Below are 25,858 nucleotides of genomic sequence, written 5' to 3'. Positions count from 1 at the left end.
ATTTGAAGAGAAATTGAATTACGGAGAGAGCCAAGTGCTAGTAAATTTTGAATCAAAACAATAAATAGGAACAAAGTTATTCTTCTAGCAATTGCAAGTGCAAGGCATTAGGACGGTCTCCATTAGATGGCTATTAACCTTATAACTCCCATGAATGACCAAGACTGAATTTCTCCTCACAATTTCGAAACAGGCAGACGAGTGATGAGAATAAAGGAAATCAGTATCATTTAGGGAATTATCAGTTGATCCAATACCAAATTCTTCAAAATAACATCGTAAGAATTGTATGGAAGACAGTAAGTGCTTATTACTTGCTTATTTTGTTCACTGATTTTTTATTCCATTCATAAATATAGCTAATGGATTGCAGATTTACGTCTTTTCAAAATAACGGGACAATTTATGGTTGTAGAGTGAGCGTTTCTGGAGTAAAGATAGCTTCTTACTTGCATGAGCAGTTCACTGTATGGTCTCCAGTCACCAATATCGGGCTTTTCAAGACGTGACCAGAAATGGAAAGGTATGCAAACTGTGAAGGCACATCGTGGCCTCATATTTATCAAGAGCGCCACACTCCGTGAGGAAACGATAACTCTCCATAAAGTAGTCGCTTGGTGAAGCTCACAGTCGTTGAAAACTGTGTATTGATCATGCTAGGATTTGCAAATTTCATAACTGCTAGTTCACATTCAAATGGTCTCAGACTCAATTTCTCTAGATTAAGCCAAGTTTATGTCAAATTATAATTGTAACTTTTGCTGAAAAGTACCTGCTACAGTAGATTGCATTTGTAATGAAATTACAATTCCCTATATTTTTGAAACAATACAACGGGTTCGTGTTGGAAATAAGATGACCATGAAAATTCCTCAGATAATTAAAGATCGCCTTTGTTAACAAAAAAAACTATGCCTTTCTGTTTCTGATATACTCTGAAATTGATTTATGGCATCCTACCAAAGACTTAAGGATAAATTTGAACAACCGCCACAGGACAGAGACTACAATCATAAGAGTAAGTGCCAGGGGAACTGTTCCCAAGATGATGATTTCCACGATATGTAGCACAGTCATACAAATCTGTTCCTGCGCTGAAAGACCCTCTCCATTGATACCAAGTGCTAAATCAGCCATGTTTATGATCGCCAATAGAAGAAGAGCCGCCAATGATGCTGTTTCCGCATGATTAACACGTGAGTCCTGGAATGGCTTTTTCCAAATATGGTAGGCAAGAATAGCAGCACACGTGATACTTAAACATACAATCCTGATGAAAGGGAAAACAATAAAAGTGTGGAGGCAGATCATAACCAAACGTCGAGCGATTAAAACGCTTTCCCAGTACACTGCACCAGCACCGCGGTCGTCGTAAGATTTCCTGAAAGGGCCATAAAGAACATCTTCTACCATGCTACATGATTTTGCTTGACATTGGTTGAGAGATTCGTCAAAAGAGGAAGACTTCTCAGCACTGTTCAATGAGTCTGAAACCCGAAGAAGTGAAGATGTCTCTTCGCTTCTGATAACTATGGCTCCTGAATCTTTGCAAATCCTCCTGTATTTAACGACCCACATTACAGCGAAAGGCAAAGGAAAGGTGCAACCACATACAAACTGCCCAGAGGATATTGATTTATTGTTAAGCAAATGAGATCCAAGGTACAAGACTAAGACAAATGGAATAATGAAAACAGTAAGAAACAGTCCGCAAAGTTTCTGCCACCAACACCAGCACTGGACATTTCCATCATAAAAAAAGCGGAGCGTTGATTGAATTTCAAGGCAGTTCAAGGCTTTAAGTGCTCCCCTCGCTAATGCTGAATAGCCAAGGAGAAGACATTCTGTTGTGGCACTCAGATACTGACCAGAGGGGGGAAAAGACGGAGATTGTTTATTTATTTTCCTAAGTGCTCCATGAAAAAGGAAAATGATTAGGACACAGAATAGCACAACGAGGACTTGAGAGGCCTCCAAGAATATTTTCAAAGTGACTGTGAGTCCGCGAATTGGACAGATCAGTGCGTTACTCGAAGAGATAGCTTTAAAGTCGAACCAACCAATTATTGGAGTCAACAAGTAGTTGTCCTCTAAATGGATCTTAAAGGCTTCCGACATGAATACTAAATTGGACACCTGATAAAAATAGAAGACTACCTTGATGTATCCACCACCGTTTGAGGAAGAGGGTGAAGTGCTACTTGCTTGTGTTGTTCTTTTCCATGGCAATAGCCGTTGAATAAGACATATGACTGGATACTTCCAAACAAGGAGGAAAGCAAATGTCAAGCTGTAGAAAAAGACGACAAGCCAGAACCAGTAGTCTGCACACTCATCATTGGTTTGACATCGTGAAGAGAAAAGAGTTTCTGTGTAATCAGACTTACATTGTCCACAGAGAAACCCAGTACGGTTTCCAGAACAGCCTGAAGACAAATAATTCTGGTTATCATAGGGACAGCTGATGTTTCGATAGGGACAACAGTAACCCATCGGACACTCTTTAAAGCCGACAGTGCCGTGATCCGACAACAAAGGAAATCCCCAAAATGTAGGTTTCGCGGCAATATCAGTTGTACAGTTTCCACCAAATGGGCACGGTCGACACTTTTTGGCAAACGGCTCTACACTGTAGAAACCTGGAGAACATCGTTTGCAACTGAAAATAAAGGACTCTGACTTGGTGTTAAAAAAGCCGTCAGGACAAGCTTTGTTTGAAACGATACGAGAATGATCGAGGTTTACCTCTTTTTTCAATGTTCCAACTGGACACTGAATAACCGATGTATCATCCATCTTTGCTTTGCTTGCCCCCACGACCATAACATAAGCATCGATGTCCTGAGAGGACTCAACGGAGAGAGTCGTGTTTAATAGATTGATTGGTCCTGAACTCGCCCAGTATATGAATCCTGTAAAGGAAGGAATCATAACTTCTCTATGCATGGTCACTCCATTATGCCATGTTTTCGTCTGATCAAAAGATGTGTCGACTAAGTCAAGACTGGTTGAGCCCTCTGAACCAAATAGAGTGTAAATGGCTGAATTGTCTACAAATCGAACGTTTCTGAGGTTATTGTAGCCGTTTGCCAAATGCAGGACCGAGGTATCGGCGGTATTTTTGTCAAAGCCAACATTAACGAGTTGGATGTAGTTTTTGTAGATCCATCTTGGAATTTTACACGCCAGAGGATCTTTTTCGTCGGGCGACAATCGAAAGTGTAAGATCATGCCTTGTATGAAATTGTGTTTAAAGGTTGCCTCTTCCATCTTTACCTTATTTCCTTCTTTTTCAATATAGAAGAAGACCAACGCTAAGCTTCGGAGAACAGAACTTTCAAACTCATTTGCCGAGAACACTACGTGTCTTATTACAAGTTGGGCGCCTGTAGACGCCCTAATATCCATGGAGAAATATTGATTGCTTTCAAAGATCGACTGCGCCAGGGAAAATGTTGAGTTACTTGCTTCATCTGAGCCCAATTTAAAAAGCATTCCTCCTCCACTATTGTTTGTGTACAACAAGTCAGTTATGGTTATATTTGCCTTATAAGCTGCGCTCGCGAAGAAATTTACCGGATTTCCTGCCAATGTGTCATTATAAGCTGAAGTAGGTCTCCCGATATTTTCGGAGAAGTTGGATCTGATTAGGGTGAAATTTAGATGAAAGGAGGAAATAAAAAGGGTTGTCCAGATGTAATGGGAACGTTTATCCTGTGAATTTCCATGGAAATTGCAATCAACAATCGTTACATCTGAATATGGAGCAGCCAAGTATAGCGTTGAGCTTCCCATGTCAACCTTATTATGCAAAAACGAAGCATTCACTAAATTGATTTGAAGGTTAGCAGGCTCTACGGAAACTGTTAAAGTACCACCCAAGGGAGAATCCTCGATAAAATTAGGTTTTCGTAGGATGTTTTTTTGAAAAAGAACATTTTCAACCAGAATAAAACCTTTAGCTGCTTTAAAATCAACTGCTAGGATGTATATCGCTGAGCCATCATTTTTTGCGCTATTTTCCACAAATTTGCACTCTTTAATTTGCAGGTAAAATCTACGGCTGCTCTCAACCAGCATGGCCCCTCCACTTAGCGGAGAACTATTATTGGTAAAGTCACAATGCACGGCAGAAATATTTACGAGGCCTAACTTCCCGCCAACAAAGACTGCTCCCCCAACATTATGAAGAAACCTTCCTTTGGCCATAGACACGGAAACGTATCCCCACGTTGAATGAAAAGAGTTATGATCTCCAGAATGCGCTTGCGAAATATGGCCCAAGTACTTAGTTTCTCTGAAATACCTCACTCTACCGCTCACGTTATCAACATTTTTGACTTGCAAACATCCTCCGTTCGGCGCAAAGTTTTTTATGAAGGAGACATTGTAAAATGCCATAGACGTGATACATGATACCGAAACCATGAACACGGCCACATCCACCATTTTCACTTTACCTTCCCACGATGCATTATTCTCGCTAAACACCGTATCAAGAACTTCTAGTCTGAGGTAACTCCCAACGACACGGACACAAGGAAGAGAATTGTTGTTGAAAACAGATTTGGCGATAAGCAAAGAATGGTTCCCATAGAATGTCTTAAAATCAACAACGGCTGATGCGTTTGATAACGATTTAGCACCGATAAAATTGCAATTTTCAACATAGAGCGAGCTCATCCGAGCCGCGATAGAGCTATCAATAAAAGCGATTCCATCCAGGTAAATAATCATCTTGTCCGATGTGTTTCTGCCATCTAAGGTAATTCGCCTCAAAGATGAGCATCTAATGAATACCTTATCTTTGCCGAATCGTCTCAAGGATAAACTTTTGTTGACGTAAATTCCATCTAGCTGCGACGTCGTCGGTAAGCATGGGTATGGATCACGTGATGTCTCAGTGCCATCAATATAGATAGTATCGTTCCACTGTGCATGTGCAATACCAAGAGCAATAAATTTACATGCTGTCTTCATTGTTTCACCACAAGAAGGCTGATTGTTACCATGATAGCGAGAGACATAAATTTCTTTACTGACAACCAGCACTACGAAAAACGGAAAGAAAGGCGAAAAATTACCATCACTGAAAACAGCCTCAAAACTCGGACACGACTGTCCTGCACAAATTGAAATTACGTATAGCATTTTATTTCCTGCTTTTGTCACGCAACGTGCCGTGTGACAGGACAAGGATACTATGCAATAATCAATGATCTATCCATTCGCTTTTCAATGTGGCAAAAATGTTGCGAAAGAACCGCTGCACCCCACTTACGGCCTTATTGAAGAAAATATAGAATATGACAAGATGTTTGTATATAGTTAGACAGAATCATGATTCTGCTGAGTCGTTTCAGAAACCGAAAGTGAGGCGATGCAAATTGACGGTACGATAAATTACATCTCGCAATGATCGTGTTATCTTCCCGTAGTATACCGTCTTGATCCTGTGGCTATATATACTTCATGATCGAAGGATACCATTAAAGTACAGATGATTAATTCTTAGAGGGATGTAGGACCCAAATCGGTCCATTACCGAAATGTTGTTACCGCTGACTCTAATTAACTTACTTGTATGGAGAATGCACAGGATCAAAAGAAGTAGGTTGAAAATGTGACTAATCGACAAAGTTTTCAGAATTCTCATAATCACAGACCAATTAGATCACCAGTTCGACGAAAGCTCCGTCCTCTAGTGACTGTTCTGTTTGATCAGACCTGAACGTAGTGCGCAAACTCTGTAGTTTTTAGGACCATTATCGGTCACACAATGTGTGTCTTACGACATATTTCTCGTCATGGTCAAATCAATAAATTTAAAAATCCATCAATTTTTCTCATTTAACTTACGAAGATATTACATTTGATGGTTTGAAAAAAGGCCAGGGGTAATATTTCATCATGTAGTCTGATCGGTCGGGTGTGAGTAGCACTGAAAAGAACAGTTTCTGGTTGTAGTGACTGACGTTTCAAGGACGTTAGCGGAAGTCATCATGAGGGTAAAGTGACTTCCGCTAAAGTTGTCGAAACGTCCTCACTACTACCCACTACAGTTCTCCTTGGGATTACTCCCGCCAGGCCTGTCAGGCTGTGCAGGAAGGAAGATATTACACAGAAGCGTTAAAATGTTTTGCAATTACATTACACACGTGATAAGCAATATTGAAGAAATACAATCGTGATCTAAAACGGATTAATAGAAGTAGAGAAAAGGCATAAAGAAAAGAAGGAAACTAGGTAAAAAATAAAAGTCGATATGTTGAATTTGGGTCACTCAAACAGTTCATGGAGCTAACCGAGGTCACACAAAGAAACTGTAATTCATTAAAGGACCACAGCGTCGAATATCACACATTTCTTTAATGCTGTTGTAAAATTTTAAGTTGTAATGTAATATGAAAAGTCAAACTGATAACCTAAGGGCTCCACTTCTTCTCCCTTTGAGGAGAGCGTTGTATGTCATTCCAAATGGCATCAGGGAATCTATTTGTTCTTCTACGACCAAAAAGTAAAATGTTGTTAATGATGACGTCATTTATGCGTCTGTCCGTCAATAGAATCTCACAACAGAACGCAATCTGGACACCAGTCCTCCCAACTGACTGCTCTGTGAAGCCAGAGTCAACTCGATGTCTCTTTGAGATTTTCTCATTTCTCACCTCCTTTGCGCTAGAAATGTGTGGATAGCGTAAGGAGAAATTACTTGCTGGTCACTCCTCTGCGGAGAAAGGGTAATTGCTAGTAATGGACTAATGGGGATGTGCCTCTTAATTAGGTTACATATTTTCACTTGGTTGACTGCAATGGGGTTGCATTTCCAATAGTTACTAGAATGGGGTTGCATATTTTCGGAATTTTTGGGGGTAAGAAATTCTGGTAAGTAGGGGTTTATTAATGGAAAGATCTGTGGTTAAAAATTTTGAGATCTTGTCAATTCCAGTGACTAAGATGGTGTCTGTAATTGTTCACACATTAGACCTTAATGGGGAAGGGGTTCTGAGAGGCCAACCGCACGGAGCCAGCGAAAATGGACCCAAGAGTACCCTTGGTCACTTCCATGATTGTGTGCGTTGATTGTTTCCCTACGTCAGCCCTCGGCTTCACAATCAAACTTTGTAATCGATGACTTAAAAAAGTACAAACTTTTATTAACAAACCAACTAATGTACCCTTTAAATACATACCGCAGTGCTCATTAAATAGTGCATACACGTACAACAGAGTACTATAAATTGACTTGGAAAAAATACTATTTGTTCTGCGCCTACAAAAATTTTCCTAAGAGTATTTCACCAAAGGTAGAAAAATGCCCTTGCAGTTATATCAAAACTACAAAAAAAATAATAATATACATTATATAAAAAAATTACACTACAAAATTTGCATATCAAAAATGTATAAAAGATAATTTCCTCCAAAAATCTTCGATAACTAAATGCATATTTATCCTGGTCTGTTCAAATTGCTTTGGAAAGCTTGGTACCACCTATTTCTGAAACTGGATTATAGCCAGTACTGTTAACACAGCAATGAAGACTGACTTCTGATAACTTATTCTTTCACTGCATTCTTCAAGCATCATTGAAATCAGGAACACTTAAAAGAGTACAATGAGGTTTTCATTCACTCATTCATTTAACACCAGCCCATAATCTTGTGGTAATCTAACAGATGCAATATTTACAATTAAACACACATGCATATTAGCAACCCTGTTTAACATCAAGATTCCAAAATTTAAGGAAGGAACATAAATTTAATTCTGACCAAAACATGTTAAACCTTACATTGCTTTTTTCCTTCCTTCCATTCCTAATACTTCTCATAGTTAAATGTTCACAAGTCGCAATACATAATGGGTTATGAGAAGTTTACGTTTGTCCAGTCTGTTTAATCTCTGATAGCAGTAAAGATGTTACATCACATAACTTTTAAAGGACTGTATTGGTTCAAAAAGTGTCAAAGGAAAAAGTTTTCTTCAGCCAGAATCTTCATGTCTTCTTACAACATGATCTCTTTATGATGATATCTATTTGGTAACAGATGAATTTTGTGGATTGGTAATTTTATGTTTTTCAAGAATTAATTTTGCCATTGGAGTTCTAAATCTGTGATTTTCATATGTAATAATTTCAAAAACTACAGGAGGATGAACAAGTGCTTCTGTTTTTGTGACATAACATCCTCAAAGTGACAGAGCTAATGAATAAAATAAGAATTACATCTTTGAAGTAATGTCTACATACACGTATGCTAATTTCCCTTAATAACATATTTCAATCTAGACAACTAAGCCTATCCCATGCAAAATAACTGCATGGAAGTGTGTGAGTGATGAGGATTCACTTACAATTGGATTCAATTTCTAAACAAGATTATCATCTATATGTATAAACATTAGTCAACAATGCTGTCAACCCATCGCTAAGTCTGCCAGTATCCAGCTGGATAAGATAAGGGTACAATTCATGTTCCCCTTCATGATGGATCAAATTGATCCCTTGAAAACTGAGTATCATAATTTATCAAACATTTCTTTGAGTTGGGTTACTTTCATTTCACCATAATCTTAAGCTACAAGGTTACTTTACAAACAAAAATACATGTCTGCTTAAGAACAATTTCCATGTGGTTTTGAACCAAAAATTGAGCAACGACCTTCTCGGAAGTGCGATGTGTGTATACAAAAATAGATTACAGTATAAACCAAAATAAAAAAATTAATATAGCTTAACTCTACAAAATTTCTTAAAGTTGCTAATGATTAGCATAATTATTGTTACATTTCATGAAATCCTCCATCACACAGAGGATATGTTTGAAACACTTCCCAAATGAGAGATACACACACAGATTGATTACATCAACCACTGAATGATACATTTGATACATTTGCAGGTTTTGCTTTCCAAAACAATTCCTGCATCTAGCACACATGAATTCAAATACTAAAGCCTTGATGCTTGCTTCACCATACTTAACAACAACACTGGTGATGACACAGACATGAAGCAAAATTGTGGAGTGCCACCTTAAATTTATCTTCATGCCGAGGTGCTTAGTTTTGTGCTTGACATTCTTGGAGGGGGAGCTGGAGCAGTCCTGAAACAAAAAGTAAATACAAAGACAGTTTAAACAATAAACTGTACATTTTAAACAGTACAAGTTTTGTTGGAGTGATTTATAACTCAATTGTATTTGAGGGCATTGACTTTGGCAACTTGCACCACAAGAGGAATTTAACCATCTTAAACAGACATCTTTGAACAGAGGCACTTTCCCCCATCTATTTTATTGTATTTAATAGCATCACATCTTTGTATACAGTTGTTGAGCGACTAAAACCTAGCTTTGCATTTTAAGACAAGAACTGAACAACTTTACTTTCTCACCAGTTGGCAGGAAGGAACACTGTTGGCCTCCCAATGAAACCCTGGGGTGCATACGGGATCCACTGATCAGGGTATGGGGCTTGAGCATAACTCGCTGGGGGGAATTGGCCTGTCATATCTCCTGGGATCTGACCTTTAGTGAGCGTGCTCACAGGAGGAAGCACATAGCCAGGGGCTGTGTTTCCAGCTGGGGGTGAGGTGGCTTGGCCAACATCACCTGCATAGAGAGAGGGCCCAAAATTAGACATCAATATGAACATCAATGATCTATTTTAAAACCACTAGATAGTGATCACAACTTTTTACAGAAACTGATTTAAGCACTTGACTTGGTAGTCTAACAATCCTGTATATATCAGAAAAAAAATTTCTCTTTTCCTATTATTTAACTATTCCACCCAATGCTCACACCTTAACCTTTTCACTCCCATGATCTCTTTAGTAATTCTCCTTACTGTCTGGCATACATTGCTTATAATTTCAGTTTGGAGAATTTGATATCGAATCAAATGATAATCCACTAATTGATATTTTTCTACATTCTCATAACTTGTCTTCTTGGGATTGTATTGATGTTGTAACGGGAAATTCTGTCTTGGCCACTACTGGGAGTGGAAGGGTTACAACTCATATTGAATGAAATGACCATTTGTTCAGAGAAACACTTTAATCTACATTGAGAATGTAAAAATATGAATGCTATGTTCTTACCACCACCACTTGTGATAACGCGCTGATACTGTATTTGGCTACCTAGAGACAACAAAAAGTAACAGAACATGAGCAAAACCTATCATTACAAGATTAAAACAAATTACTCCAAGCAGTTGAGTTTGAAATCTGTCTCTTAAAATGTATGTCACTTTGGAATAATTCTGTGTTGAAATCACAGAAGCCTACTTCTATTAATTGCAAGTTTGAGTTATAACAAGAGTAATTAAAGGAACTCAAATACATTAACCTTTTAACCTCCAGATCAAATTTGTAATTCTCCTTCCTGTCAACCATACCATTCTTATCATGTTAGTTTAGAGAATTTAGTATTGAATCAACTAATTATCCCTGAATTGATATTTTTCTTAATTCTCATCACTTATCTGGTTGATATTGTATTGATATTGTATTGATATTGTATTGATATTGTAAGGAGAAATTCTGTGTTGGTCATTCCTTTAAATCCCATGAGTGACTAAGACAGAATATCTTGTTACAATATCAATACAATAGCAACCAATTTGGGGATAATTCTTTGATCCAAAACTAAATTCTCTGAACTAACTTTATAAGAATTGTATAGTTGACAGCAAAGAGAATTACAAATTTGATCTGGGAGTAAAAGGGTTAATGTTTTTAATAGAGTGCATTCTTTTTAGTGTTAAGTTCAAAGGTCACTCAGTGGTATTCCAGAGTGCATCTTTATTGCAGATTATCTTACGCATTGTTATCAATATAGCTGAAGCTTTCTAAAAATTCAATTTACAAATTTCACATAAACAAGCAATCCTTTACAGAAGTGTCCCTTCCAAAAAATTAACTCAGAACAGTTTTCAGCACAGAGTAAGAAACAATCATCAAAACACAGGAATTTGTCAAGAGTTCCAAAAGGTGATCATGGTGACTGAAGGATAGTTTGAGAAACTGCTTCCCTCAATAAGTAGGGGCCCCCAATTTTTGGTTTTAAACTTTGAGCTCCTGTGAGATAGGTGTATACAAATACATGAACATTTTTAAGCAGATAAAAGGCAAAAATTAACAAAACGCCTTGACATGCAGTAGGTAAACACAAACTGCAGTTAATTCTTAAAAGAAATGTCAGTGTTATTGTCAGTTCTTTAGTCAAAGAAATAGTAGAGCTTAGCTTCATCAAAATTGTCCTCTTAGGAGGACATTGCAACCATCAAATAAAGCGAGATGCTTCTCTTTAATGAGCTTTCACAAGCCCAATGTTTTACAAGTTTCCTGAAGACAAAAGTAGGTTGCCTTTAACACTCTGGCTCTGAAAGAGTATAATCCTGTTTCTTGATAGTTATGGGTGGGTAAGTGTATATGTGGGGTTTTTTCCACAGAAAGGCATATAGATTAGTGCAACAAGCATCAGCAAACATGTTGAACACTAAGTAGTCATGTAAACAGAAAATTAGGTGTAAAAAAAGCTTACGTGATGCATAGGAGGGTGAAGTTGTCATAACACTTTGGCCAACAGTAGAATATCCAACTGAGGAACTGTTACTACTAATTGGCTGTGACTGGGTGTGGTCACTGAGGCGCATGGTGTACCCCTGGCCATTTGACATGGGATGAGATGATTGCACTAGGTTGCCGCTTGGCACAGCAATAAATGTTGGGCTGTGCGTTGGCACTCCTGAAGGTCGCATCATGTCATAAGATTGCTGTTGAGGAGGGGGTGGGGCTAGGTTTGGGATGCCCATGGTGGTGTGCATGGTTGTCAGGCTGGGATCAGACACTGGTTTCAGTTCTGTCAATTCTGCTTTCACTGGAGCATCCTGTCAACGACAAATACATGACACTCAGCCTATGTTTGCACCTTTACCTGATTGAGACAACTATAACATTTTACATAACAACATCAAAAAAGAGACAAGTGCTTGTTAAATACCTCTGCAAATTTAAAATTTAACATTGATTGGACACCAAATGCCCCTCGACCAATGGAATCTAAATATATTTTCCCTCACAAACTAGTTCAATTTATGGAAAAGAAAGTGGGGGTACTGTTTGAATATTAAAAAAAAAATTCAGCAGATAACCACAAGAAAGGAAAAGCACCCAGCAGTAAAGAGAGAAATGAAACAACATGATCCATTGTCACAAAATTTTGATGCAATTTCCATGAAATAGATGGTCAATTAAGGTTTCAGGTCTTGTAGTTCTAGCCAACTTTAATATAGATTTGCTTTGAGCCTAATTTTTTTCTGCCACATTTAAGTGCCACTGATTGCTTTTCTGATATTTTTACTGGAGATTTTAAGTTTTGGGCTGCCTTCTACTGACACTTTTGGTTACAAATAGACCCCAGTTTTCTCCTCTCACTAGGCTCTCAATTTCTCCACACGTGAAGTTGTTAAGTATAGAACTTACATCATGGACTTGACCGTACTGATGTGAGTGAATGTTGTCATCTTGAACTGGGGTTGGTTGGTTAGGAGGAGGGCTGATAACAGTGGTGGGGTATCCATTCGCTGTGTTAATAAAAGTTGTTGGCACAGTCTGGGCAGGACTTGCTGCTGTGGGACTTCCAAGAGGAGGCACTTTTTCTTGCTTCCTCCACTTGGCTCGGCGATTGGAGAACCAAACCTATAGATAAGAAGAGGGAATAAAAATCTGGGGAACAGCTACTGAAGTTGACAGAAAGCTGACAAGAATGAGGACATGACACAAGGAAACAGTAGAGTGGAGGCCACTGAATTAATCTAACCAGCTTTGCAGTTCACAGTGGCTTTAGAAGGAAGCACAAAAGATAACAAAATAAGGTTAAATTGAGATAAAAATTTCTGATAAGGCAGACAAGTTGGGTTAATTGCAAAGCAACAAACTATAGGTCATAATCTAACAAGAAATTACTCAGCCTCCATAAAAGTAAATTTTGGTCTAGGCTGTAAAACTATAAAAACTCACAAATCAGTGTTACAGGTTAAACATTTCTCATACAAAAAATAAAAAATATAAAAAGTAACTTGCATAGACATATAAGAAAAATTAGAACAGGTTAAATCCATCACTGCTAAGCTGGAAAGTCAAAATTATGGTGAGGTTAAATGAAGGTGAAAGTAAAGAAAAAGGGAGTTACAGATGCAGAAATACCTCTCACTAACCAAGTTCAAGGTCCTTATTGTAGGGTACAGACCAAGAAAACCAGGATAGTAAGATACTTATTATATATCTGGGTTCAAATGGTGGGGAAAGATTTCACTTCAACAAACATTTGAGTTTCAGGGGCTGTATGGTGAAATACAGCCCTCTAAAGTGACCAATTTTAGCCCAAAAACATATTTAATGTCCTTTTTTTATTGAGGTTCATCCTCTCACATATTCACTAATCTTTTTCTTTATGGTATCTCAATGAAAACAAATAATAGCTCAAAGTTTCTAGCAAGGCCAAATGGGCTTTTCTTTTTTGAAAACAGAAATTTCCAAACCATGGATAAAAACAACATTGCAAGTATTTGATTTTGCTTTGCTGTATAATATTTTGAATTACATCTCTTGGCAAAACTTCTTTGTTTTCTCAATGATGATTTCTGTTGTTGATTAACCAAGACTAACAATTTGTAAATTATTTTTTAGTTGTTTCAAGGACATACTCTCAACAAAAATGGACAAAATCCCTCTTCTTTGGAGACTAAGGAAGTTATAACACTGCATCATTTTAAGACCCTTTTCCAGCATAACAGCAATGACTTTAGTACCTGAATCCTTGCCTCAGAAAGATCAACATCTTGTGCAAGCTTTTCACGAGTAAACACATCTGGATAGTGTGTCTTCTCAAAAGTCTTTTCAAGTTGTTCAATCTGTTCTCCAGAGAAGGTAGTGCGTTGACGGCGTATTATCTTGCGACCATGAATATCTGTTGGTGAAGTTGCATCTCCTTCTGCTTGTACTTCCTCTTCAGAATGACTCCCTATAAAGACAAATGCAGTGAAAAATTTGGTTTAAGAAACTTCTAAACTAGAAGAACAACAGCAAGAATTTTACAAGTTTTTGCAAAGCAATTGTCTCAATGTTACTAAAGATTCATTCAAGTACAAAAAAATATGTTTCAGACCCTTAAACTCCTAGAAGTTATTAACATGTAACTTCTCCCTACAACATTCACACATTATTCTCTCCCAATGTAATGAGAATACTCAAACTTATAGGATAGAAGGCACTACCTTGAACCAACACCAAATTCTCATAACTAATTTAACAATAAGATCTTGGGAGTTCAAAAGGTTTGTAACACAAATATTTTATTTGACTCTCTAATTGTGATATTTATTATACTTTTCTTCATTATACTGATATCACTCCACTTTTTGGGAGAATTATCATACAATAATCTACTACTTTAAGTTAAGTACCGACAAAAGATATATAATTAAAAAAATCCCTTCCACAAAAAACTGTTAAGCCTGATTATGTAAGAACAGTAAAGTGGACTGCTGAAAAAATGTTTTTTTCGTATTGGTAAATTAATTGTATAAAACTTTTACATGTGACAGGTGACCCATCTGACTGATGCTATAAATTAATTATAAACTGCAAATTGATCTAATTGAACTAAATTAATTTTGGCGCTTATAAGGAGCAATAGAAACAATTTAAAGGTAATGTCAAGGGATGATACACTATATCACTCGATATTCCTAGTTTTATAAATTATTTTAGCGAGATTCAAACATTACTATCTAAATATTTTCCAAACTATAGTAGTTAGCCTTAAAAGCAATATTCTACTCGAATATTCTAATCGAAGGTTTACTACAAAGGTTTCATGCCCTTACTATGACGACTAAAATTCTTAACAAAGCCTCACATACTCCCAAATTCTTTATAGTCTATCAGCTGACTGAGGAAAAAAATAATTTGTGCGTACGAAGGTAAATTTTGACTGTCGAAAGGTTGTATAAACAAATTTTCGCGCGCGCGCCAACGATGTAAGTAGCATATGCTAAAACGCATGTGCAAAAGGTCAACATAGGGTATAGTGTTTCCTCACGACAAGTTAAGATTCCATCACACAACTTCAAACTTTGAATAAAAGACAAAACATACCTGTGCTTTCTGTACTCTCAACTGAGTGCTTCCTCTTGCTGGGTGGAACAGAATTCGCTTGATGAGGTCCCATTCCAAGAATTCCGCTGATTGAATACGAAGTCCGCGGCATATGAACACCGCTTTCAACTTTTACATCTCCACCGTTAGAGACTTCGTCTTTTGTCGGGCTCATTTTATCGCCGCTGTTGATACGATTTCTAACAATTCTGTTAATAGAGCTGACACTGGGAACATTGTCAGTTGTGCATACACCTTCGCTCAGAAGTCGATCCCGAATCTCCCAAGCGAACATAGTCGGATTTGCTCGCTTGTAGTCCGCGATCTTATTAACGACGGGACCTGTTGCTACCTTGGGCTTGCTTCCACCGATAACACCCGGCCGAATGGAGCCAGTCTCGTAGAATCTGCACAAAATCTTGCTCACACAGCCGTGAGAAACCCTCAACTGTCGCGATATGTCACATGGCCGCACTCCACTCTGAGCCAACTCAACAATTCTCTGTCGAACAACATCAGGTAGTGGCCTTCCATTAACGAACAACCCTCCGAGTTGGTTAACCCCTCCGTGTCCTATGAAGCAGTAAAAATGCGCTCAGGTTGTACCTTCGGGTTTTTTTTGCTACAGACTACAACACTCATTAACTACCTTGCTTCGTGGTGTGAGCCATTCCGGGCGACCCGTCGATCCGTGTGTATTTTTCCTTTCCAAAAATCACTCAGGCGCTTCGAGCTCAGTCAGGCGTTACTAAACACTGTCACCGGCCGCGTAAGCGAAAACCTGTGAAAATCAAATAAAGAGCACAAATACTATCAGATTTCTGCTGCAGATCACTGGAGCGTTTCGAGAGCGTAAAGCAGACAGCGCAGAGGTTCAATCCATTATCGCATTGTACCTTCCACCCTCGTGCTCTCAGACGGGAAACTTACAAATAAAACGCATCTATTAGTTCCTTAGCTAGAAAATATTGCAACGAACCCGACTCGAAACTGATTGACAGATTTCTTCCAGCGAAGTTTTGATTGGTCCGTTGAGAAACATATTGTTCTTTTAACCCAATTTGGGTTACCACAAAACAATTGCATAAGGACAATTCTGTCACTCATCTGGAGCTCAATAAGATGCATTACCTCTTCCCGGTAAATTACTTCCCGGGGGATTCAAGGTTAAGACGAAGCACCGAATTTGGTCTTCTTCACAATTTTCGAGAATGTCGTTAAGCCGAAAATAATGCAGAGTTATTTCAAACTGATCTTTGCTACGAACGAAATAGCATGCGTATTTCCTGTTTGTAGATGCGTCAAGATTGTTCGTAATACACTGGCATAATTAGGTTGCGCAGTTGTCATTGATTTTTTACAATAGGGCCTTTTCTTACTGTGAAGGAATCCGCATCGAGGAGAAAGACGAGTAGGTGTTAAATGCAGCAAAGTGTGACTGATTTTTTAGCTATAGACCTGAAATTCACTCTACCGTATCAGAGCACTGCCTTAACTACAACAGATAAAGCTAAAAACGGAAGCTAAGTTGACACCGAACGAAACTAAATACTAAACAAACTAAAAACAACAGTAGTGGAATTTTTATTATCTCAAGCCCTATTGAAAACATCTCTTTGTGTGCAGGATGCTTTAATAGCGCCCCACAAAGCTTCTTTTCTCAATTTTTTTCACAGTGAAGCTTGGTAATACATTTGCATCTCTTTGACAAAAAGAAACTTTTGTTATTTACCGGCGGAAAATGTTTAAGGCGACTGACAGGCTCTAGATGCTACTTAACACCGACTTTGTGTGTACATTATTTGTTTTTCGCGCAATAAATGATTTATCCACTTTCGCCAATTTATTGCCAGACTGAAGTCAGTGGACGATGCAAAATTTAATCTCACATCACGTTATATCGCAAAGTTGTTTTCATTGCTATGTTGACTGTACCGGATACTTCTAGCATATCACAGCACGATATGGGCACTCTTGTTTAATTGTGTTTCATCTTGCCCCAATGACCGAAGCGTATGAAGACCTTTTGACTTCTAATTTTGAAATGGGCATATTATGCATCAACGAATATTTATAACGAGACGGGGCGTGAGGTGAATTTTTAAGGAGCTGTTAAGTTGTTAACAAGGCAACAAAGTCACTTGATATCGTTAGGGTCTCTTGGTTCATCACATACGGAAGGTAGCCTCTTTAAGAACCATGCGGAAGGAAGCGGTTGAGCTTTTGTATTAACTTTGCTAGTAAAATCTTTTCGAACCACCGATGTTGTAGCTTCAGGCAATCTCTTTTTTCAATGAGTGTTGTGCATAATAATGAAGTGCGATTACAACGCAGATATTAACACGTTCTAGATAATTTAAAGGCATTTAATTCCACAAGTGGCCGAGTTACATATTGTCGAAGCGACGTAAATATCGAATCACGATTACACAGTTGTACACTCCTTCAAACAGCATGGCGCGAATTTTCGTTGAAATGCATGACGTCATCACAATGGCATTTTCCTCTTGCTTGCAGAGACAAAGGATCGAAGCCAAGCATTTTAGGGTTTTGCTATGGAAGTTGTATGGCTGCGAACACGATCAAATGGCCGCTCACCTCTAAATGAACATATGTCTAGACTGTGGAATATGATAGTTCCTATTAATCCTGATGTAACTCAAAGAGAGATTTAACGGACTGTTGGTTTTGACTGCAAACAGAGCAATATTAACATCAGACTTCAAAACATTCTCCACTTGTTTTCTCCAAAGCACACTCGGATTGGCTTAACTTAATTCATCCTCAAAAATTTCAATAGTTTCCTACCAGTTTGTTTGAAATCTTAAAGACGTGACTTTGCCACTTTTTCACGATTTACATAAAGTATTGGAATTTTAAAACCAATCTAATGAATGATTAAGCCCTAAGGCTAGCTTCAAATGATTCAGTTTAAAAAATTAAGAAATCTTCCAGCTGCAGTGGAGTAAAATATTCATTAAAAATGCCTCAAAGTAAGGGAAGTTTGTGAGTTATTTAGGGTAGGATCAGATTTTACACCATGATTTTTTGCGGAAAAAGTTTTGACCTTTGAGATGGAAAGTGAGTTTAAAGAGGTCCTTCACTCAGACGGAAAACCGCGTAAGTGGCTTTTGCACGCAAGAATGATCGGCGGAGAACACGAAATCAAGAGAGCATAGCTTTTTATAACGATCTATCTGCGAGATGTTTAGAGATAAAACACAATTTTGAAGTATCGTGAAATCCTTCTAAACAAAATGTCCCCAACTGAAACAAAATCGTTAAATTCACTGGAATTTTTTTTTTTTTTCGATTGGGCTATAAAATTACTATCAGGTTTTGAGGCAAACTCTGTTTCTCTGATGATGCGAATATCAAGAGAAGTGACATACAAATCCTCTTAGAAGTAAAGAAGAAAACACACACAGGAGTAAAGAAAATTAGTGTTTGGTCAAGTTGCGCAATAAAGAACAGATTTGCGGATAATCTCCGCCACCTGAATGGAGACATGTTCAAACGTTTCTAACGTTCTATATCTCTCCCCTCGTGTTATCGCTTCATCTTCCTCCTACTTAATGCAACGGAAAGAAAACCATATTAAAACCATTTTAGCCTCGTTATCCTGCGACTCTTCTTTAACAGTCATAACTTAATTGCCCCTTATCGGCAAGACGGAGCGATTTCATCACAAGGGAAGTCACTCGCAAAGCTCTGGAATAAATCAACTTTTATCATTTCTTCTTTCTGAAATTTTCTATTGCGCTCTTGTTCTTTCAATTACATTTAAAAAAATACAAAATAATCTCAAAAGAAAAGGAGTTAATGACAAATTCAGGATTTAGTTTCCTCACTCTTGTTCAACGTCGCCACGTTCCACTGAAAGATCAACTGGCGATTCATGTCTCACACGCTTCCTTAGTTTGTATTTTCAACTTGACTGACTTGCGGTTCAACTTTATGATTTTTATACGGGTTCGTATCGCGCGCCACTGTGCTAATTTTACGCATCGAAATCAGCAGTGAGAGACGACATGGTTGTTGCATACTTCAGTTTCCTAGAGCAGTGATGTGTGGCAATAAAAATCAACTAATGTTAAGGCGTTTCTCTGCGAGAAATCAACTCAGTTTGGTTCCTATGAATTCGCGAGGAAATAACGCTAGCCGTTAAACACGAACAACTGTCCTAGTAGAATCTTAGACCAATTTTTTTAGATACGTAGTGCAAAGTCGTTCGCACGAAAAATTCCGTGAGGTTCAGCTCCATTTTGATTTATCTAATCTCTTCCCTTGAGATTCTAGCGACTGGGTTTCTTGGAGCGGTGCATCAAAAACTTCTCGTGGCTGTCTCAGCTTCATCAACCGAAGCAGCTTTGCGCTCCCTAAATCTAACGCTCCTCGTCGTTTTGTTGCAATAATCAAATTACGATGTATTTACTCGTTCACCACAGCTCACTGGCTCATCTTGACGCTACCCTAAATTCACACCTCACTCGAATGAATCCGTGTTAAACCAATGAACCAGAAATGTTCAACAAAATCGACCGACTCCGTTTTACCACAACTCACCAAGTGGTATTTCAGTTCATCGGATATCACTTCTCGATACGGAACGACGATTCGGTTGCATGTATCTTAGTCGCATTGTACGCGAAAGCTTTAATCCAGCGCTGTCTTCCTCAGCAAATATTTACGCAGTAAACAGGCACTCGTGGCCAGGCGTCAGAAAGGATTTGTGGACGAAATTGTTTGTTTGCGAGAGATTTATCACAACTATAGTCAAGCTTGACATAGCAGCAAGACATGCGAGACAAATCGTTGAAAAGAACGCTGTCAGCGCGATTTTGCCTTCTATATATGAATACTTTTCGAAACTAAGCATGTCGAAAGCTACAAAATTCCTTCACAGTGTACAAAGAAACAAATCTGGTATCAAACCGATAAAACATCATAACCTCTCTCTCTAATTGTTTAAGTACGCTGACTGAAAGCGAACATAATAAGCTATATTAAAAAGGGGAGAAAAAATAGAGGGGTACTTTACCTTCTAAGCGAATGTGCTCGAGTCGGTTGGCTCCGCCAAATAATATTCTTGACAAAGATATAAGAAGTTTGTAAAGGGTTTGCCAATAAATAGGGAGTCCTAGAGTGGCTCTCCTTTGTTATGTATATTAGATGCTTGATTAACTAGCTCGTAATATACTCTACTAATGTTTTTTAGCCTCGAGCGATTCGGCGTTAGATGCATGGGCTTCGACCACGGCAACTTCTGCTAAGTTCATTTATGACGGGCACTATCAGTCACTAAGATTACCAGCTCGTTATTTTTTATTAGCAAAATATTTTAAAGACCAGCTGTAATTATCAAGTTTAGTTGAAGTTTGAGGGGGTTTCGTGCATGCGTCGAATGACTTTTGCAATCTATTTTTATGAAGGTTGAATAATGTTTTCTCTGTGCTATTGACGTAGTTGTGACCACTGTTGTTTTCCGGAACAAAGGACGAAACATCTCGCCGATGGTGAGCATTCCTTGCTTTTAGCATTCACTCAGTGTTTTCTCTCTCCTTCACAATAAACGCAAGGTGTTTTGAGCTTACTAGCATCTGCAGATTGATTTTGCTAAGCTTAAGATAAATACCAAAATGCAGCACATTGTTCATTTCTTTAAAGCATGTTTACGCCTGATTTCCAACGCTGAATCAAACTACAAGATGCTTCAATATTACCACCAAGTTGAGACGTCTTTTCAATTGACTAACAGGCTTCTCATTGGTCGATCAATCAGCAAAGAATTAACAAAAAGCCGACGCGTTCGTATGAGTGTAGGAATGAGCGCGTTGTTTTCGATTATATCTGCTTCTGGGCGCATTCCGCAAATTCACTACTCGAGGGTAGTTTGTTTGTCATACATCAATTTCCTCTTAGTTCATGTTAAGCTCACCCCAGCTATTGTCAGCGTGAGGTAGATGTCAGCCGATAGCATTTTAATTGCTTCAGCTATTAAAGTTAAAGACAATTTCTAACTTTGACAACGTGCAGTCCATCTTGTTTTGTTAGAGTAGGAAAACTCAGATGGTTTCCTAAAGTTTGACAAGTTTTTTTTTTCGTAAACTTCCCTTACAGCTTCGCCAAACCTCAGCAATACGGTTACAATAGGTACATTGATTGATAATGAGTTTGGAGTGTTGCTCAGTGATAAATTTAGATAGTTTCCTTTTGAATGACTGGCAAATAAAATGCAATCCTTGTTTTGCTTCAAGAGTATTAGGAAAACCACTTACTGTTAAATTCGCGCTAATAGAGCTTGACATGCGATGTTGTAAGGTCTGCACAAGGAAGACTCTTGAGTACGTGATTCGAGTGAGTGAATTTTACATTTCAGCAGTAACTCGGAGCACACAAAACATTAGATACTGGTCCTTGTAACAATCATCGTTTGAGTTGTTTATGAAAGTATATTGGAATAGCTTAGATGCTAGAGGTCAATTTGTAGTCGCCATGAAGAAATTCAACCTTACAAGCGGTGTCGCTCAGGACCAGCTTCTGAAAATGGAGAGTCTATGTCTGACGCTTTTTCTTAATATTGTAGTGTTTGTCTGGTTCTAAAAGGGGTCGAAATTAATCTTGAAATGTTGGACGCAGTAGGCTTAGTTAGACTCAAGAGTTTTGCAGTTATCTAGTTGCTTTTAAGACCCTTAACGGTGCGTGAGCGGTTGTGATCCTTCACTGCGCCTTAAATCGTAAAAATTATCTGGTATATAGACCCTTATATAAACAAACATGAAGCGAATTAAGCTCGCTAGAGGATTTATTTGTAGTACGGATTCACGCTTTGCTAACCAACCTCGCAGCGTCAACTGCTGTACAAACCCTCGTAATCGAGAACTTTGTCCTTACGACGGTGATAGAGCAAGCCTTCATCAAAAAAGCAGAGAAGGAAAAGAAAAGAAAAGAAACTGAACATCGCAAAATTTTTATTGACTGTGCAGAATCAGCAAAGGTTTGAGCCGTAAAGCTTTTTTCCTTCTTATGACAAAGCATTAAGAAGAGAAAATTACTGATTATCTGATTTGGGTGGACAAGCACTTTACAATGCCAGTCTCGCTTCCATGATTTTCGTGGCACGCTCAGCTAATGCTCTGTTGAAACCGTTGAAAAGCAAAATTGATTGACTAGGATATGCTTGAGAAAAGCGCAATGCTTTCACAATGCCGGCGAATTTTTAGGCTCACGGATCACGCGAAGAACTGGGCGTCACTCGTTTAAGGAAAATTAAACGAAAACACGCTTTATTATGAAGAGTATCATTTACGTTGAGATCGGTCAGAACAATGATTTATGGGGTTGTTATTTAATAGGTTTCTCATGCGTCAAGCTTCTGAGCTCTGATTGTTTTGGTTGCCTTGGTGATTTTTATGGACGGGAAGGGCGTCAATAAGGCGGACTCGTGTCGTTCATGCAAATTTGAGGTAAATATAAGAGTCCATGGATCAATATTGACAAGCGCGTATAAGAAATGGACATTTAATGATTTTCAAGTAGAAGATACTTGAACATCAATTTCGATTTCCTTCATAACTGTAAATCACAGCTTTCATAGTTGCCGGTTCCTTGTTGTTTGATGAAAGTTTCTCACTATACGTGACTTTCCTTCTCTCTTAGATTTCCACCCACCTGCAAAACATAGTTTAAAAAGTCATTGAAACAAAGAATAAAAATTCTCTCTCCACGGAAAATTGGTTTGAAGTAAAGATATTAAGCCGAAAAAGCAACTAATGTGAAAATGTATGGACACGATCACTCGGGTCACTTGTTTCCCACAGTCCAAAAATTCGCTACACCAATGTTAATTTTTTTAACTTTAAAATCTCTGCGGGCGTCATATACATACAATAAGTCTGTATTCATAAACGCTGTCACACGTAACTACTAAACGTCTTCCGGACTCCGAAACTACTTCTTTAATAAGGAAACAGAGAGGTCATGGATGTTTCTAGTAAAATTTTTGGTCAGAAGCGGATTTGGTGAACAAACGCGCAAAATATATCTCGCTTGGTGACTTGTTTCAAATCAATTATGTAATTATGGCAAATCTGCGTAACTTGTGGTTTAACACGGAATTCAGTTCAGAGGGCTATCATACTGAAAAAAAATTCATATATGACGACTTGGGACAAGTGTGTTGAAGAAAAGTTGATACTCGTCATGAAAATTCTTCGTTAAAATGAGCAGTCAAAGAAGATCTAAAACTCACAAGATGGAAATGAATTCGAAAGAGCTACACGCAGGAGCTGCACGCCATAAATTGTTCTTTTGTTTTGTTTTATTATTATTGTTTTTGTCTTGTTTTTTTTCCTTTCCTGGATAACCGGTTATTGTTGTAAAGTTCCTTTGAAGTCTCACGAAAATTTTGGGGACCAGGAAAGATGAGACTGATCACAATCCATTGCCGATACAAGTTAATCATTAACCAGTACAAAGACTGGCTACTCTTTAGTTAGTGAACATTACAAAGATGATCTCTTTAATGACTGCGCAAAGTTATATCCACAGTTTCACTAAGAGTCGTTTGATGATTCTTCTTAATAGAAATGAGTAATCGAAGCAAACTAAGCAAGGAGCACACTAACGAACACTGAATCGAACTGAATCTTGTAACATTCCTCTCAGTTTACCAAGAAACCCTTGACACTACTCTTCTGGCTTTATCAGTAATTTTTCAATTAGTTTTCCTAGAAACGTGACTCTAATAAATGAGCTTTCTTTACTTCTCTTCTACCTATGAATTAATGACGACATGACGAGTTCATGAGAATGAATTGCGATCAATTACGTGAACGAATTCGCTGAAAAGCGAATACGAGAGGAAATGAAACTATTCTTCACGCATAATGACGAAATCCTTTCTTTTCTTTGTTTCTTTGTTTGTTTAGTGCTCATTGCTTCTTTTCTAGTTAGAGCAAATAATGTAAATGAAACCATATTCAAATGCTACAAGTACACGCGACTCTTTGGTGCCAGCTCACAAATTCCCGAAATGCTTCTGGGTTCCCAGTTGATTATCCATTTCCTGACAAAGATAACAATTACTGCACATTCGTAGTTCTCATCAGATTACCTTTAACTGAAGTTTGACCTGTATGCTTTGCTCATGGATATTAAAAAGCTGTATTACCATTCTTGAGGTTTTAATTTGTATTTTTATATATTCACTCATCTATTCATTCAATTATTTTCAATAAGCAATGAAACAAGAAATAATCTTTTCTTGTTCATCCCAGACTCGTAAAAGAAAACGCAATAATAAACCAAAACCAAAATCATTACATCGTCTAATCAGGAGAAAGCAAGTACTTTAAAAAACCAACGAGAACTCAAAGTAAACTGATCAAACAAACTGCCCAAAGCGCGGAAAACGTGACCAGGTAGTGATTGGTGTTAATTTTGCATCTGATTGGTAGGTTGGGAAATTGGTGCAAGTTGTTTTGGATCACAGAGCAAAACAAAGAAAAACCACTGCAATCCAAGATTATTTTTGACACTTAATTGAAAACTGGTCTATAACAGCTACCAGGTATAACTATGTATTTCCTTTCATAAGTGATGCTCATGATCAATAACGGGCACATAGACGAAGTTAACTGAGCAAAAATCACAAGCTAAGGTCAAAGGATTTCAGAGAACCCTTTGCCTGTCAGGTCTCCATCGTTTGTGACCTGGGTTTTTCTTTAGTTTTTCATCCAAAGTCTTTAATTTTTCACTGATATATGATGTCATCTGTGCTGTTTCGGTTTCTGTTCCTCGCTTTGTCTTCTCATCTATTTTTGTTTCATTGTTATCGACGTTCTTTCGATTATGAGCGATTCTAAATTTGATTTTTCAGTTTTGATGGATATTTTTTTCGAATTTTCCGGTCTCTTCGTTCGATCATTGTGGTCTGGCCGACATGATATCTCTCTTTGACACAACTAGATAGTCCGGTAGAAGGAAAATTCAAAGGTCTGTACGTTTGAAAAAGTGATGAGAATGATGGTGGTGACAAATTCAATCGAGAGTGGGACATAGATTAAGGCATCTGAAAAACTTGTATGTTACCCCACTTTTGATATTGGATTAGAACAGCCTTCAATTTAGTTCTTTGCCGTTAACATTCTTCTATCCTTCAAAGCTTTTTGGGGGAATTATCTTATCCTTGCTGCGTTTTATAAGGAATCTTTGCTTTATCCGCCGTTTAAACTCTTTTATCGCTGTCTGGAAACAACTGATCTGTTTGTCGGTCTTATTACCCAAACTCTATATGCCACTTGTTGGACATCCTTGGTTAAACAAGACTGGAATCTTTGTCGATGCACTTACGACGCAGCCTACATCACAGGTTATACGTTCTGTTCTGTCTCTTTGCTGACCACGACGGCCATAAGTGTGAACAGACCTCTTGCCGTGTTTTTGGGACTGAATTACAAACAAATCGTAACACTGAAGCGCGTATATGTTGCTATAGCTATCTTTGGGCTGCATGTGGTGTTGCAGCCTTATGCCATATTTTAGATTACCGTATAACCTTCTAGTATGGTTGTCCAATTACACTATTTTGTCTTGTCCTTTCAATCGCCTCGTACACAAAGATTTTTCCGCGCTCTCAGTCAGCATCGCGCTCAGATGCAAAGTCATGTCCAAAAACAGCC

At 38.1% G+C, this 25,858-nt stretch overlaps 2 protein-coding genes across 10 annotated transcripts; both read right to left on the bottom strand.

The window, feature by feature from the left end:
• Positions 1 to 321: 321 nt before the first annotated feature.
• Positions 322 to 5,758, bottom strand: LOC113664566 (uncharacterized). The gene is made up of 2 exons (XM_027180186.2): positions 5,581 to 5,758; positions 322 to 5,051 (listed from the first exon to the last, which is right to left on the bottom strand). Exons 1-2 carry the CDS (start codon positions 5,654 to 5,656, stop codon positions 910 to 912), a joined length of 4,218 nt encoding a protein of 1,405 aa, XP_027035987.2. The 5' UTR covers positions 5,657 to 5,758; the 3' UTR covers positions 322 to 909.
• A 1,378-nt stretch (positions 5,759 to 7,136) lies between these two features.
• Positions 7,137 to 21,186, bottom strand: LOC113664562 (paired box protein Pax-6). 9 transcript variants are annotated; one of them, XM_027180180.2, is made up of 9 exons: positions 20,218 to 21,186; positions 15,826 to 15,957; positions 15,177 to 15,749; positions 13,829 to 14,040; positions 12,501 to 12,716; positions 11,560 to 11,905; positions 10,113 to 10,154; positions 9,394 to 9,618; positions 7,137 to 9,111 (listed from the first exon to the last, which is right to left on the bottom strand). In XM_027180180.2, the coding sequence occupies exons 2-8, from the start codon at positions 15,845 to 15,847 to the stop codon at positions 9,398 to 9,400; spliced, it is 1,632 nt and encodes a 543-aa protein (XP_027035981.2). In that variant the 5' UTR covers positions 15,848 to 15,957; positions 20,218 to 21,186; the 3' UTR covers positions 7,137 to 9,111; positions 9,394 to 9,397. The 9 variants fall into 9 exon arrangements, with proteins under 9 accessions (XP_027035981.2, XP_027035978.2, XP_089048449.1 ...); XM_027180177.2 differs by having other exon boundaries at positions 9,402 to 9,618; XM_089192323.1 differs by having other exon boundaries at positions 13,841 to 14,040.
• Positions 21,187 to 25,858: the final 4,672 nt, after the last annotated feature.

The sequence above is a fragment of the Pocillopora damicornis genome, chromosome 13 (assembly GCF_964200805.1).
Source record: "Pocillopora damicornis chromosome 13, jaPocDami1.2, whole genome shotgun sequence".
NCBI classification, from domain to species: domain Eukaryota; kingdom Metazoa; phylum Cnidaria; class Anthozoa; order Scleractinia; family Pocilloporidae; genus Pocillopora; species Pocillopora damicornis.
The sequence above is the reverse complement of the archived record's forward strand: the minus strand, read 5'-3'. Positions and strand labels throughout refer to the sequence as shown.

Bases quoted from the DNA above. Each gene is read 5' to 3' on its own strand.
- LOC113664566 (XM_027180186.2), bottom strand. From the start codon at position 5,656: ATGAGAATTCTGAAAACTTTGTCGATTAGTCACATTTTCAACCTACTT. The intron at 5,052-5,580 runs GTAAGTTAATTA...CGTTTTTCGTAG, and splicing joins CCTGTGCATTCTCCATACAA to TGCTGGTTGTCAGTAAAGAA.
- LOC113664562 (XM_027180177.2), bottom strand. From the start codon at position 15,847: ATGGCTCACACCACGAAGCAAG. The intron at 10,155-11,559 runs GTAAGCTTTTTT...TGTTGTCTCTAG, and splicing joins TTCACCCTCCTATGCATCAC to GTAGCCAAATACAGTATCAG. The intron at 9,619-10,112 runs GTAAGAACATAG...CTCTCTATGCAG, and splicing joins CGTTATCACAAGTGGTGGTG to GTGATGTTGGCCAAGCCACC.